Genomic DNA, 17,134 nt, shown 5'->3' with positions numbered 1-17,134 from the left:
ATGGTGATACAAGTTGTGTGCAAGTTTGGTTAAAATAAAATCATAAATGAAACCACTATCGTGCAGACAAAAAATTGTGGACGGCGACGGACGGACGACGAACGATCACAAAAGCTCACCCTGTCACTATGTGACAGGTGAGCTAAAACAAATTGTCAATGATGTTTGGGTTTTATTTTCTTCAATCTATTTTTTCTTTTTGGGAGGCTCCATGAGGATTCGAGACAAATGGGCTATTGTTTTTCAAGTTCGGAGATAGCATAAATGAAGGAAGAAAACCCTAACAATTGTTTTAGATTTTCAAGATTACACATGATGCATGCATATCCATATGGAAGGAATTATATGTCTTCCAATACCAGACCAACATGACATTAACAGAATATTTTTTCAACTTTCGGGATTTGCAGCGGCCCAAATTCAATTGATGGTCATTCAATTCAAACGGTTGATCTGGTCGGTGGCTCAAAATGAAAACCCTGTTGTAGCATAGTTTTTTTGCTTATCTTGAATACTGGTTTGTAATTTGAGACATAAAGGCTCTGGTGTTGTTTGGCTTCTTGACATAGTCCAACTAAATTGACGCGATCTTAGGAAATATAGAGATTTTTTTTTCATATGGGCAATATCCCCACTTGCGTCAAACACTCGAAAGACCAAAATAATTGAAGCAATTTCTGATGAATCGCTGCTGATGCTTTACATGCTATAGGTTTAAATGCAAATTATTTCACGAATTGGCCATATTCAAATAAAACTTACATGTATCGAAAGGGAATTCAATTCCTCACTGAATTATGTAAAAATTATCGAATAATAACCAAATTTGTGAATTTTCTGGTGATTTAAACCTATGTATGTATTACACGTGATTAACGTTTACCACGTGTCTACACGCCGATGTGCGCAAGTGATAAAACCAATAACTTTACAAGACTGTGTACTGTGATTTATCTTCAATTATTTTGGTCCTTCAAAGTTTTGATGTTTAGATTGCGCGTCACAAATATAAAACAAGAGCACTGCCTTGCAGGAGCTGACGCTCATCTGATCTTTGTCTATAGTAGAAAAATTGTCCTAACCATGATTTTCTAAGTCCAAAAAGGGCAATAATTCTTGCAAAAAGCAGGATGGAGTTACGTTTCTTGACATACAGAGTCAGTTTATGATGGTGAACAACTGTTGCAAGTTTCAAAGCAATAGCTTTGATAGTTTAGGAGAAAAGTTTACCTAAACATAAAACTTAACCAATAGATCTGATATTTTCTAGTCCTTCAGGGGCCATAATTCTTGCAAAAAGCAGGACAGAGTTATATTTCTTGCGGTATATGGTCAGCTTATGATGGTAAACAAGTGTGGCAAGTTTTAAAGCAATAGCTTTGATAGTTTAGGTGAAAAGCTGACCTAAACATAAAACTTGACCAAGAAATCTTTCTACATCCAGAAGGGGCAATAATTCTTAAAAAAAGCAGGATGGAGTTATGTTTCTTAATGTTCAGGGTCAGCTTATGATGGTGAACAAGAGTTGCAAGTTTCAAAGCAATAGCTTTGATAGTTTAGGAGAAAAGTTGACCTAAACATAAAACTTAACCAAGAAATCTGATATTTTCTAAGTCCAAAAGGGGCCATAATTCTTGCAAAAAGCAGGATGGAGTTATGTTTCTTGCTGCACAGGGTCAGCTATTGGTGGTGAACAAGTATTGCAAGTTTCAAAGCAATATCTCTGATAATTTAGGAGAAAAGCTGACCTAAACATAAAACTTTTAAAACCAGGTAATGCAGACACCAATCAAGTGATAACAATAACTTATCATTTTTTTTTCAAAAAATCAGATGAGCTAACAATCTGAACATCTTATTATTTTGACTACTTCTTGACAGCGATGTTACGAATGTAGAAAAAAATCCCCGCCCCCAACCTCCAGCTCAACGCCCCTGCACTGGAGGCTGGTCAAAAATCACACAGATCAACCATTAGCCTTTGTTATTGTTGTAAAAAAGCTTCAAAATTAAATGAAGACTGGTCAGAATGAGACGAGGTCAGACATCCCAACTCTCCCGATCCGATCGGGTTTCTCCCGATTCTGGTTGTAAAACCCGATCACCCCGATCAGAAGTCTCAAACTCCCGATTAAAAAAACAACAACAAAACAACATAAACAACAATGAAAAAACAAAAATTATGAAATAATCCACTTCTTTGCGCCTATCTGATACTGTATGTATCACTACTGATCGAGTCTGTAAACAACACCTTTCGGATATTTTCGCACCTTATTCTACCCGTGCTGATTATTGTTTATTACACGATTCAACAAAGCCAGGTGTTGATTAATGTGTCACAATTGAAATTAAAATCCAGACATTAGATATCTAATTAAATTCAATCAAATTTAGATTAGAAATTATACTGGCTTTACCTTTTTCTGTAACTTTTTGAAATCGAAAGTAGATGGTCGCCGAGTCAACCTGCTAGGTTTTAAAACATTTCTCTTAAATTCATTTTGAGAAGAGGAAATGTCATGGTAAATTTTAATATCACTTACTATCAAATGCTGTTAAACTGTCTTTGCATCAAAACAATTTGTCAAACACATCCTTTTAACTGGAGATTTAGGCAAATCTACGAAAGTGTAACAATACCCGGACATTCAATTTTGGATAACAGGATTTTGATCAATAAAAGTATTTGAGCGAGGGGTTTTAAATACTGGTTGACAGGGATGAGAATCAAACAGTAAATTTTCTATTGCTTGAACTTTTATTCTTTTAGCTATATACATTTTGTTTTTACAGTTCTAACAGCTGCACTGTTTGTCATGTAAAATTCACCTGGGGAGTCTTCTTTCCAACAAAAAGAAATAAAAGTGCAGGTTTAATTCTCAGTGGTGTTTTGAATTAAGACATAGTGCTTAAAGTGCCATAACTATTTAATTTTGCACAGAAGGCTTCATGTATTATTGTTCCAAAATATAGACAAGTGAATGTTTTAAGACTAGTGATTTTATATGGGCAAATAAGTTTATATTATCATTAGATTTGTTAAAAGCTTCGTTATCATGAACATAATTACCGCGGTATAAAATCTCCCACTTGGACACCTCAATCTCCCACTTTGGAAAGCAAAAACTCCCACTTGGCATTCAGAAAAAGTTGGGATGTCTGCGAGGTATTTAGTCTACGAGCTGGTGGTGGGGGAGAAATGAATTCACTATATGCTGTCACTGATGATCTTTCTTTTGCATGGTAAAAATGTGGATGACCAGTGTGGGGAATTGTGGCCCATTTTGATAGGTTTTAGCAAATGTAAAGATACATCAGTTTTGGAAGAAAGAATGGTATTAATACTGAATCATACTTATTACACGACTCTTCGGCAAATTTCGGTCCAAAATAATGACAAAACTTTTCTCTACTTTTCCCGGATATTTTTCAATTTTGAAGAGTATTTTGCATATGAGTATCGTACTCAAAGTTATAAAAAAAACAGAAAGATTATATTTTCACGAAAAGTAGGCCTACATGTCCTCTAAAGAGATATTGATATATCGTTATTTGACATTATATTTTCAATTTTCGTTATTCCTTATTGATCGTGCATAATTTGTGTCAACAAAATATGTATGTTTACAATATTTTTCTGCTGATACTAGTATCAAAACAGTAGTTATGAAATTGAGGTAGCTATTTTTCAGACTTAAACTTATAACTTAACAAAGAGCTATAAAAATAGTATTTTATACTTCTTTGATAATAATAATAATAATAATCATCATCATCATAATAACAATAATAATAAATTCTTTATTTAAAGAGGGTAAAACCCATTAAGTTTCATACATAACGTACAAATCTTATTTTCAAAGAGGCCCTCCAAAAAACACAAAACCATTTTCACAAACAAATGAAAATGTCACAGTCATTCCATAGAGCAGACTTGTAAATGAAGATAAACGCATGTTAACAGTCACAGTGTTATTTTAACACAAAGTTCAGAAGACATTCGATTAGCTTTTAATGCAATAACTGAATACTGTATGTTATGGAAATTGAAAGTCAATGCTGCGAAAACAGAAAAAGTAAACCCTGGGAGAGAAAAAAACAAGGTACCTACTTGGGATCGAGCCTCGTACCTCGTGATCCGCAGGCGGACACTCTAACCACGTAGCTAAAGGGGTAACCCAACAGCAAGGCTGTTTGGGTAGTGGCCTATAAACCTACTATCACTACATTTCCCCCCTTACTTTTCAGAGCTCACAAGCTCTCCAGAACGACCCTCCATGCTCACTGCATGAGTCTGTCAAACGTCCTCGTCGCCTTTAAAGTAGCCACTGGGAGAGAAAATACCAGTGTCCCCACTGGGACTCAAGACCCGGACCTCTTGATCCATAGGCGTACACTTTAACCACGTCGCTAGAGGATTAACCCAATATTCTTGCAAATAAACCTACTATCACTACACAGAGGCTGTAGTTTTTAGTAGAAGAGGTATGTGGTATGCCTCACAATTTACCTTATGCAGAGAATCTGTTTGTGAGTCCCTTCTCTACATCCAGGCCTGGTTCCAGGCCCGAGGGGGGCTCGTGCCCCTCCCCCGCCCCATCCCCACAGTCGGCTGAGAAGCGACCTATACTCATCAAGGATGCCACCTACTATTTTGGCAAAGGAATAATATTTTCTCTAAGTTTCGGCACAGAAAGGCACCAGAGGCGACCATTTTCATACCTGTATTTTAAAATTTTCCAGGGGGATAGCCCCTGACCCCCACCCCCAACCCTTCAAGAGAAGAGTAACAACCAATTACCTCAAAATTTAGATCTAAAATGTACCAGAGGCCACCATTTCATGCCTGTATTTCAAAAGTTGTCAGGAGAGAGCCCCCTGGTTCGCCTTAAACAAGGGGAGTACCTCGACAGTAAATGCACCAGAGGCCACAATTCCATACCTATTTTTAAAAAATGTCAAAGCTGGAGACCTCCCTGACCGCCCTTACAGAGGCCCCCTCCCCATATATACCTACCCGCTTTCGGCGCTATGCGCCTTGGCGGTGACGTCTTCGTTCTAGACTGGTGTCTCGCCCCTTCCCCTTGTCAAATATTTCTGGCCCCGGGCCTGTACATCGTCATTTGCTTTGCATTTTATAAATAGTATTTTATAAAGCAACATATTATTCCTAAAAGGGAGCCAACAGGAGGGAAATAAGCTAAATTAAATAGATTGAATTATCGTCAGTCAACTTGAAGAATCTGATTTCTTTTAAGATACTGAGCACTGTGAATATAGCACGTGAAATAAAGTGTCAGATGTCACTTTAAGGGCTCCTTAGAATCGTGGTACTTTAAAGCATTGTTTGTGTCACGGTAAGGACTTGGTCACTTTAGGGGATATGATGTGTCAGGCAGCCGCTTAGCTCAGTCGGTAGAACACTCGCCCTGTAAGCGAGAGGTCCCGGGTTCGAGCCCCGGACTGACTGCATATTTTCCTCACCCTGTGACAATTGGCGCCCAACATGGGACCGTCAGTCTTACGACGCTTGCAATATTATGTGCCTCCAGAATTCGAGGACGAATTTCCAATTTGTGGGGGTGTATGTCACGGTACGGACTTGGTCACGTTAGGGGAGAAGATGTGTCAGGCAGTCGGTTAGCTCAGTCGGTAGAACACTCGCCCTGTAAGCGAGAGGTCCCGGGTTCGAGCCCTGGACTGACTGCATATTTTCCTCACCCTGTGACATTTACATTGGGTTTCTTTAACTGCACAACTGAACTGACTTTCTAGTCGCATTTTGTACGGAATGGAATATCTATATACCGGTCTATGTGTATATCTGCAGCTCATTTGTAAGACAGAAAAGAGGAGGGAGAGATAGTGAAGTGCCATTAGAACTTTAGAACTTACCTGTCGAAGATCCCGCCTGTTGTATCTTTTGATTAATTGAAGAAGTTTCTTATATAAGCCCAACTGTATGATCATGGTGCTTGTCATCTTCCAAAGTACATTGGCTTGTCGACTTAACTTTACCATTCTAAATGGATTAGTCCATCTTTCAATTTGGGCAGTACCAGTTGTTTATCAAAGGGTTGTTCACTAAAAAATTACTGACAGAATAGCGTTTAATACAGATAGTAAGACCACAACGTGCAGGCTGATCTTGGTCTACACCGGTCGCAAAGGAAGAATGAACTTGACGATTTAATTAGCTGATCTGACCTGACTGATCAAACTCGACCGGAAGTCTCATAAAATGATGTTTCAAATCAATTGCAGTTAAATCAAATGCACCTGCGACCCAAAGTGTATAGGCTGGAATGTGTGGATTTTCCTAATAGAGTATAGTACGCTGAATATATGTTTGACAGATTTACCCCCCCCCCCCCCCACACACACACACACAACACCTCCCCATACCCACACCCACACAACCACTTTACCTAACGCTCACTCTCTCTGGATCCGCCTTTGACCTATTTGCTCGGTCGCAGGAATGCAGTGTGTGTCTTTTATGGTACGATGGGACGGAGTTTTTGTACTTAAGTGAATTCTTATACTTACCAAACGCTTATTTTCTAATAATGCAACTATATACACATATCTCAATATTATAATATGCAGAATGACTGATAGAATGGAGTCTTAATTCAGTAGAAAGGCTATAACATAAATGAAACTAGAAATGTGTCCATGGGACACAGATGCCCCCACTACATGACATTAAAATGACAATTTTTTCCCAGGTCAGGGGCCAAAAATGACAATTTTTTCCCAGGTCAGGGGCCAGAACTCCTACAATACTGAATGAATCCGGATGCGAAAACCCAGGTGCACAACTGCACATGCTGACCAACATTCCTGTAAACTTTGGTGACTCTAGGTCAAATACTTTTGGAGCTACGCACGACACAACATTAAAATGACCAATTTTTTGCTAAGTCAGGGGCCATAACTCCTACATGACTGGATGAATCCGGACGCAAAACCCCAGGTGCACAACTGCACATGCTGACCAACATTCCTGTAAACTTTGGTGACTCTAGGTCAAAAACTTTTGGAGCTATGCGCGACACAACATTAAAATGACCATTTTTTTACTAAGTCAGGGGCCATAACTCCTACATGACTGGACGAATCCGGACGCGAAACCCCAGGTGCACAACTACACATGCTGACCAACATGCCTGTAAAGTTTTGTGACTCTAGGTCATATACTTTTGGAGCTAGGCGCGACACAACATTAAAATGACCAATTTTTATAAAGTCAGGGGCCATAACTTCTACATGACTGAATGAATCTGGACGCGAAATCCCAGGTGCACAACTACACATGCTGACCAACATTCCTGTAAAGTTTTGTGACCCTACGTCAAATACTTTCAGAGCTACGCGTGACACAACATTTTCGGAAGGACGGACGGACGGACAGACGGACGGAAGGACGGACGGACAAGAGCAAATCTATATGCCCCCCCAACCCCCAAAGTGGAGGGGGCATAAAAATGTGTTTTCATAACTCGTCTGGTATTGTACAGATCTATAAATAGCCATAAAATATACCCTTAAATTTCCTTCGTGTTGGTTTTTCATACATGCATTGTTTTATCTTCCATATCGAAGAACTGATTATATATTTTTTTGGGACAATGTATAGATCTTGTCAGATCGGAGATATTACGCATATCATTAATACAAGAAGGAAGTGAATATGTCTTCTAGATCAAATACAAAGATTATCTCTTTATACCGCTTACCCAGGTTAAAATGTAAATATAGGGTATTTCCCTTTAATCGTAACAATTTGTATTCGAAACCTCTATTTTTAGGGTGGATTAAAGTTAACGCATATTTACTGCATATTATATAACTTCCACGCGGATATACATCCTTTGGATAAACTTGTTTGTGGTAGAAGAAGAAGTGAATAGAATAGGCGGAAAAATGAATTCAAGTAGATTGGGTTGCTTTTGTTTAAAAAATTACCACCGTGTCTCTGCGTAAATTAGAACTTTAACTTCCGCGTTCGTGTATTCTAAACTCCAAGTATAATTTGACAAGATTTATTATATATTTTTATTTTGAATTTATGGATGAAAAGGTTTACGCGGTTCGGTTGACTGACCAGCAGGTTGCAGGGATACAGTCACTGTTTAACCAGAAGGGATGGAGTCTCGAACTGGATACCATAGATAGGTACAAAGAAAAAGAAGAAATAGCTGGAGATTATGTTGAATTCAAGCCGATTAATGGACGGGCGAGTCCCATAGGTAAGATATACATGTTATTATGATCTTTGACTTAATCAGTCATTTAATTCATTAATGAACACAATTGTTCCAACAGAATAGCATGAAGTGACAAATTAAAAAGTACCAAAAGCAAAACGTTCGATTCAAGTGCTTCCAACGTAGTTTCAGTGGTGTATTAAAAATGTAGTGCGAGTGGCGAATTTTATGCAGAAAGAGTGATAAAATAAAAATGTGATTTATCCAGTTTCTAATAGCATTCTTATATGAAGTTTGTGAAAACAGGAGTGAAAACAGCTTGTCCGTTTCTCAAGATGTATATTCATTTAGCCTCTGCAGTTTCCAGCCGTTTGTCCCGATTTCTCTGGGCAGTTCGAAACGGGATGAGCGTTTTATTAACTTTTCAACATATCTCTTCAAATGTATCAAACAATTATTGAAACTATTGTGCAGACAAATCACTTTATCACGAACCAGACTATTTTCAAAAGGTACAGATGTACAAGTTACTCCATTGTTTTGTCTACTTTGTGAAGGAAATACATAAAAGAATAAAGAATACTATGCTATTTAAACTTGATAGTTGCTCACCAAACTTGAATTAATTCATATTGTTTTTGGTTGTAATTATTCAATATGTTTGTGTTGTTTTTTGTTTGCATGAAAGAAGCTGAAACTAGCCCTGCCATTCGGCGAAGAATCAGAAGCGAACCTACGTCACATGTAGCGGGTATGAACCATTCTAATAATTACATTGATGAGAAAGACTCCTGTTTGCAAAGTATCTTTGTTTCCATGTTACTTTAAAATGTTTTAAAATCTAAGTGATTACATCATCTGTAGTCACATTTCTTTACACCGCTTATTTTTTCAATGCTTTAAAGAAATTTTACAAAGACACCGTCTCTAAATGAGAGAGCAAGTCAAGAAAAGCCTTCTTCAATCCATCACAAATTCTTATTTCAAATACATGTATACAAGACCCTTTCAGTTATGACCTACTAATATGTATATTTTTTTTCTAAACCAGTTTGTCACATAAGAAAAACTACATATTACATCTGCATGCGATACACGTGCTGCTACATTCCTGTATCATACACGAAAAAATCGTGAAACTCCTTCACTTAAGTGAGTCACTAGTGTGCTTCGCGCACAGGTAACAGATCCGTAAGTTGTCTAAAAACAGAAAGTCATTCTATGAAATGGCCCCTATTACATGACAGTGCTCAACTGTTAATGTATCCACATGTCATTTCCAGATGACGATGGGGAAAGACTGGAAGCCATGAAGAAGATAGGCGCCACATATAAACAATCGTTTAAAGGTACCTTCAAAACAGGCTCTTTAAGAAAAGGTAAGTAAATGAAACTATAGATTGTAAAAAATTCTTCAGTTCTCCACATCTTATCCATGTGGAAAACTTGCCAGGTACTTATGGAAAACAGGTAAGCAATGGTACATTTCAAAAAAACGCTAGTTAGGCTAACAGGCGGCAGTTACGTAACTGAAATACTGTGAAGAAAGGTTAAAACAAATGATAGTCTCCTCCAAGAAACTGGATTCGCACACGGTAATTATATTGTAGCCTTAAATACGTTTTTCAAAGAATTAAGGAACATTTCGGTGAAGGTTTTTCGTATGATTTTACCGCTCAGGGTTTTATGAAGTTTCACCAAATTTTTTTCACCTCTGTAATATTTATAGAAAAAAAATATCGAGTATATAATTATGCGAATTGTAACGTTCCTCAAGGACATTACGGTTCGAAAGTGCACTTTTTATCTTACAAGAAACTTATACGTTCTTTTTACTAGAATGTTTGAAAATACTTTAACCCTGTGACAGCTTCCGAATTAAACAGAGACCATGTGCTCCACAGATCACTTAACTAGTTTAGTTTTATTTTGAAATTCAACTCAGATCGGTGGCTCATCTTGGAGGTAAAAGCAAAAAAAAATAAAATATGTTGTGGTGTGTTTTCAGGAAGTTTTGTCAAGCTTTATTTGAAGGTTTTCGCTCTCTTGACAATACATACTCTTATCTTTGGGCCATATCAGACATTGGTGTTTATCCAAGCTTTCCAAAGTGATTTCTATATGTTATTTCTATATACAGATGTGGGCGTCCCATTACCCGGTATAGCAGAATCGTCTCGAGCAGAGTTCTCTCCCCAGGGGCAGTGGCGAATATCAGCTGCACCAGGAAGTATCTTAACAGAAGAAGCGGAAGTTGGAACATCAGATATACGCTTTAACCATTTTCTGGTAGCAGACGACAAAACGGTAAGAGACTATTGAGCAAAAAAAGTGAAAAAATAATAACGTTTTTGATTCAGAAAACAGCGCTATCGGAAATAATACTGAGGATGTTGCCGAAGGCTGACTTGCAGAAATGCGATGGTTCTACGAAATGTGTATGAATTTGTCGGCGTTTTTTATGATAAAAAAAATCGGTTGGTACACAAGCGTCCTGTATGGGAGTTACATAATCCCTTTATTATGACCAGAATGTGCAAAGTCGTTTTTAAATTTGAAAGAAAACATAAACACTGAAATTACTAATGGAAAATCCGTTTAATCCCTGTCCTTAATATATATGTAGCATTTTACTGTAAAACACTGTAGACCTGCAGGATTTTCATTCAAACAACAAGAGACTTTGACCATAAAGTGGCAGAAAGTTTTTAGTTCGGATTAGACCTGTTTCTATGTCAATATATTTTTCCGAAATTTGTGTTATGCATAAGAATATACATGTAGTACAGTAGCCAGTACATCAATTAATACATCATACATAATTATTCCAATTGTCATTCTTAAACTTAATTGCAGATAAAAGTGCTAACACGGTTGAGTACAGAGCACGTGCATACCGTGTCATGTGTCCCCGTTCGCATCGTACTTTTGATAGACAGAAGCGGAAGTATGCTGCATAAAATAGGCAAGGATAGTCGCCATACTAAAATTACCAAGGTTAGTTACTAGTAAAGAAGGAAAAATTTGTAAGTGAAGTACATTGTAAAAGGTCCTTAATTAAAATCCTTCTCTGTTTCTATACGAAGGATAATTTCAGGTCTTATTCACGTATCTTTATAGATTTTTTTTTAATCCTACACTTACTTTTCATGAAAGATCTTTCATAAGTTAAAGGAAAAAAAGAAAAGAAAATAGGGATTGAAAAATTGATTTAAAATTCCTTGTAACTGAATATCAGCGGTCGTTTGCTTCCCCAATATTAAACCCCTTACATTTGGTTTCAATTTGCCAAGGAGTGAAAACATGAAAAGGATCAAGCCGTGAAAACGTGTGATGAAAGCATCCGTTCTACACGAAATTCCACAAAAAATTAAAAAAGTTAAGATCTATTTACATTCGACTTCTTTCGACCACGGATTTTTCTTTGAGCGAATTACTTACCTTACTTCCTGTACACACACGCGTTCTAAAAACATTTGAGCCGTGCCATGAGAAAATCAACATAATGGGTTTGCGACCAGCATGGATCCAGACCAGCCTGCGCATCCACGCCGTCTGGTCAGGATCCATGCTGTTCGCTAAAGGTTTCTCTAATTGCAGTAGGCTTTAAAAGCGAACAACATGGATCCTGATCCGCGCAGTCTGGTCTGGATCCATGCTGGTCGCAAACCCACTATGTTGGTTTTCTCATGGCACGGCTCATTTTACCTCACAAATAATTTTCTGCTAGTATTTTCTTAGATCTATAAGAAAAAAAGCTTCACTAGTAAGAAAGAGAAAATACATTGTGCTTGATAACCCGCAGAAGCAGTTAAAGAGTAGATTCGAACTTGAATAAAACTAACTTTGATCACAGAGTAAAAAAAAACAAAGCTATACAAAATGGAAACTATCTATAACTCTCTGTAACTAAAATCACTAACTCTAAACATTGTTTTTATTAGAAATTTGCTCATTATCTTGTTATATCATATTTGTGTTCATACACTCTCGTAATATTTTTAATTTGCAAACGCCTATAATACAAATGGGGGAAATGAGAAATGAGTTAAAGGTTTGTGATATGAAAAGACCCTTTCATTGCGGTCATCTAAACCCGCTAATAAGGAAGTGCAAAATAAGGAAGTGCAAAATAAGGAAGTGCAGAATGAAATAGGGAAAGACAGTTCTGTGTGGAATGGAAACAAATGAAAGATAGATAAATAGAAAAGGCTGTGACTAAATACATAGTTGGTGCGCCTGTGATATATTACAGACTCCGGTAAATTTGAACGAAAATATCTTAAATGTATATATTTTGTAACCATGGTGACACTAACCCTAACCTTTAGTCAGTTTATTATGCATTTTATACACTAAATGCCTGCGGACATGCAAAATAATGAGTAATTTTGCCAATGGATAATAATTCCGCGCATGCGCAGAACGGCTGCAACAACTCTGCAATGAGAAACATTCAATATTAAAATGAATACAAACGAAGATCAATTGATACGTGTTAAATGAAAATAGGTGAAAGACACATTACAAGAAAAAAGATCTCATTACAAAACACACGCACGCACGCACGCACACACAAAACCAGGTATCGTTTACTGCTTGGATTAGATTCATTCGGTATTCTGGTCCAGGAAAATTCATTAAACACTTCTCTTAAAAGGAAAATTATCATTTAGTTACTTCACTATGCAAACACCTACTTGAAAGGAAATCTTCCTGGTTTGTTGTTTGTCCTTGTTTTTAAGTAATCAAATAAATGTTATTTTAAATGTAGTGGTTTAGCGACCTCAAAACTTTCTAAAAACTCACTTCATTTCCTTATCAGATCCCTTATAAGTTTTATGTAAAATTTCATCTCTCAAAACGAATACATATGTTAAATATTTTAGGGGCTTGATTCTGACTTTCCTGGGTGCACGGTGTCTGTACCCATACACTAGAACTTCGTGTCAACTGGATTTTAGTACAAAGGGCTGGAGACGTAAATTGGCAATCTCTGGTTTGGCTGTGCAGCCATGGCAGATGCCTTTTCTTCGTCGTGTTAGTGCATTTCACATTTTAATCCATATAATGATATACGTTATATCTTCTAGCCAAACAAATCAAGTATTTTTTTTTTATTTTGCTGTTTAGCCCGCAGCATTCAGACTCTTTAGTATTTTTATTTACGATATTTATGTACCTCCAGGTAAAGCATTTTGCGAAGCAGCTTATTGCAAGTCTTGATGATGGTGACGAAGCAGGTTTGGTAACTTTTGGCGAAGACGCGGATGTTTTCTTCCCTCTTCAGAAGCTCACAGCTAAATCCAGGGTATGCAACTGTGCCTTTACTTTTACATCGAAAAATACGACAGTTTCTCCCCTTTGTATACCTTGTATAATGTTACATAAAATCTAATTACAAAATTTTGCGTTTTCAGCCGTTACTTCAGGAGCGGTTAGATAAACTAGATCGAGACAGTATGTCACGCTTAACAAACATTAGTGCTGGACTGAGGATGGCACTGAAAGTCTTCTTTGATGCATCGAAATGGTAGGCTACAGCTATGATATTTTCTCATAATTTTTTATAGACACGTAGAAGGATCTTTGTGCCACCTCTTTATTTTACCTTCCATGTTTATAACATAATAAGAATGAAGTGACGGTAGAATGTGTCACCGACGGCAGAACGTTAAGATCTCATTTCGAGAATAGTACAATATTTAGACCTATATATCCAATACATTCACATATGAAATATTTTTTAGCGAGTCGGACTATCTGGAGAGAAAGAATTCCATCTTAGTATTTTCCGACGGTGAGATTAACGCCGGTACGACGGATACCAACTCGCTGTTACACGAAGTGAGACAGAGTATTCGACAGATGGTACCAAAACTGGACGATTCTCAAAATCAGTGGGTCACGATTTCTGTCGTGACAACAGGTAAACTCATTGATTTTCATTGACATACGGTACAGGTTTCATGATAAATCGGTTTACTAGTTGTTCAGTAACAGGAGTGACCAGTCATTACACTCGTGAAGTCCATGCAACTCACATGCCTATTATATGTAACTCACTCAAATTATATCTATGACGGTTGATTAAATTCATTGATGTAATTACATCAGAGGTGATGATATCTATTGATATCCAAATTCGCGAGCACGTCAATTTATGTAACAAAGCGGCCTTTAATGAAATTACAAATTTACTATTAGAAAAATAAGAACAAAGTCTTTAGTTTTCGAAAGAGCTTGTTGTTACAGTATTAATTTGACTCACCCTCTGAGGGCGAATTTGGTTCGTCATTTTCTGTAAACTAAGTCGACTTGTAAAATATATTTTTTTATAGGAAGCAACATTTCAGAGCAGGCTTACATGCTGTCTAAGACATGCAGCAGTGATGCTTATTACTACATCAAAAAAGACGCCGTAGACCCGGAAGCTGAACTTTTCCTTCCGGTGCTACTCCGGAAGTCAGCCGTTGCTTGGAATATCTCGTATGTTATCGAAACTTTTCACGATATCAAATTCGATAGTGACAAGTGTTCGAAGGACAACCGCATACGTTTGAGAAGATCCATTTCCGGTAGAGGTACGCAAAATGAGAAAGCATATTTTATGTATGACTTTGCCGCGGGTCATGCCCGACAGATCGGTATAGGTGCAACATGGGGAGGTGAGACGTCTTTGCAACATTTGCCGAATGACGAGACGTTATTCAAACTTAAGGTTGAATATACAAATATTAAAGGGGACCGACTGTGGCAGGAACAGCTGATTACGAAAGAGGACGTCATTGACGCTCTATACAATCGGCCTAACTCGGAGACAAACGCCGCGGCATGCAAACACGAAGTACAAATGGTTTCCAGTGACGTGTTGCGGTATGCGGCTGAGCATATGAAAGTTGGAGATAAAAGAAAATCAAAAGCTGTTATGCTTGACGGCCAAAGAAATTTGCAGGCTTTGCTCAACGAATTCGGAGAGAAATCTCGCCAAGACTCTCAAAGTCAAAACAACGTACAAATCCAGATGTATGCCAAAAGCGTTGTCGACAATCTCGGCGCTTTGATCAGCACCATAGAGAAATCCTCGGAAGGTGAATCTTGGAACAAAATGAAAGCTGTTTCCACGGCGATTGTCCGGGAGACCCCGAATGTGTCCGGCACTGTTGTGGACAGCGAGATTTTATGCCCTTTGCCTCATATTGACCACATGGGAACAGACGCGATGGCGGACCCATTGCAACGTTTGATGGCAAAGAACAAAAAACAAAAGCGGACGACATTCGGACTGGACAAACTGTTGGAAGATATGGAGCTAACATAACTATCTCTTCACCGTTTGGTTGATTGTCTCTACTCGACATAACTAGCATAGTTTTGCTTTTCTGACTGGATACATTTCACCTTCGCTCATGGATATTCACTTTGTAAAAACTTATTAAAAAGTCTTTGTCTAAAATAAAAATCAGATTTTTTGCACTGACATTTCTACTGAGTTACACTGGATAGCACTATCATAACTTGGTACTGAAAATACCAGTATTCATAAATTATGTTATGTCTTTTTTTCTCTGATTGACAAAACGGGTCTAAAGGCACGTGCATTTTCGAAATCCTACAGACACTGACTTGTACAGTCAGACCAACCATCTATGGTAAAAATGTTAAAACTTGCCAAAAGGCTAACTTAATTGTTCCACTTTCAACAAATATCTGTGAAAATGCAATATCACATTTCACGCCGATGCAGGAAGTCAATAGTGGCCATATTCGCAATGCCGGATGTAACTTCCAGAATTTCAGATAATTATTCAGTAGCGCATGAAAACAAAGGACCACATTTCTTGAATATGAAACAGTCTCGTTATGAACTTTGTTGGTCCATAGAAATTTCCTTGAAATCTCATCACAAAATACATGTATCTAATCAAATCTGCATTCATTAATTTCGCATTCATGGAATAAGGGGCCGGTAATTAAGAGACGTTAGTTTCGAATTCCAAGTTAGTTTCGAATTCCAATTAGGACAGATCAAGGCTTTAAGGACAGATAAATCTCTCTTGTACACGGCAGCCCCTTATTGCCCGATAATGATACAAAACTCCCATTCCTTTAAATCTAGGGGATTAAATCCAATAACCCTTTGAATTTCAATGAGTCTAATTACGAAGGCATTTCTAGAATTACCCGGGAATTCCAACGTGTTATCATAATGGCAGATTGAAACGAAAGCTTTAAGGAAACAGCAATTTCTCTTCATTACGAAAAGGCAGTAATTTATTCATTTTACTCATACTTTAGCATTGCTTTAAAAATTGTTTTCTTGTAGAAAATAATTAACAGTGCGTGTTTATTAAATATGCCGAATAAGTTTGTTAGTCCGACCACTATTACTGTTTGATCCGGAATAATATTTTTATGAATTTGTCTACATGAATTTGGGTTGTGGGTTAAATAACATGATTTGTTGATCTGTATTTTACCTTACTTTACCTCAAACGAGTAGTAGATACCAGAATTACACTTATACATACACATATATATTGGATTTGCTAACTAGAAAAAATAATTTTGCATTTTGTCATGTTAGTTTTGTTAAAACTTTGTTGATCATTTACTTAGTATGAGTCTCAAACATGTTGTTAATATATGACCTCATTGATTCATGTATACATGAAATGTGTGAAATAAAGGATTTTGACTTTGACCTTGAATCACAAGAGTCTCTATACATTTTTTGTTTTATGTTTTGTTTTGACTTTTGTTTTTGTTTTGTTATTATTTTTTTTATTAACCAGTATACAATATGAATGGAAGATACAATCGTGGCCAATTATCGTTTGTTAATGATTGTCTGGTTCCCTGACAGTGTCTAATGTTTTATTTATCCACCGTAAGAAGTCTAATCCTGGTGACTATAT

The 17,134-nt window shown here is 37.2% G+C and overlaps 1 protein-coding gene across 1 annotated transcript; it reads left to right on the top strand.

Moving 5' to 3' along the window:
- Positions 1-7,786: 7,786 nt before the first annotated feature.
- LOC123559696 (uncharacterized) lies at positions 7,787-16,920 on the top strand. The gene is made up of 9 exons (XM_045351719.2): positions 7,787-8,258; positions 8,905-8,967; positions 9,500-9,595; positions 10,357-10,523; positions 11,073-11,213; positions 13,405-13,527; positions 13,637-13,749; positions 13,967-14,145; positions 14,558-16,920. Exons 1-9 carry the CDS (start codon positions 8,078-8,080, stop codon positions 15,535-15,537), a joined length of 2,043 nt encoding a protein of 680 aa, XP_045207654.2. The 5' UTR covers positions 7,787-8,077; the 3' UTR covers positions 15,538-16,920.
- The last annotated feature ends 214 nt before the right edge of the window (positions 16,921-17,134 follow it).

The sequence above is a fragment of the Mercenaria mercenaria genome, chromosome 10 (assembly GCF_021730395.1).
Source record: "Mercenaria mercenaria strain notata chromosome 10, MADL_Memer_1, whole genome shotgun sequence".
Classification (NCBI taxonomy): domain Eukaryota; kingdom Metazoa; phylum Mollusca; class Bivalvia; order Venerida; family Veneridae; genus Mercenaria; species Mercenaria mercenaria.
This window is presented reverse-complemented; position numbering and strand designations above follow the sequence as displayed.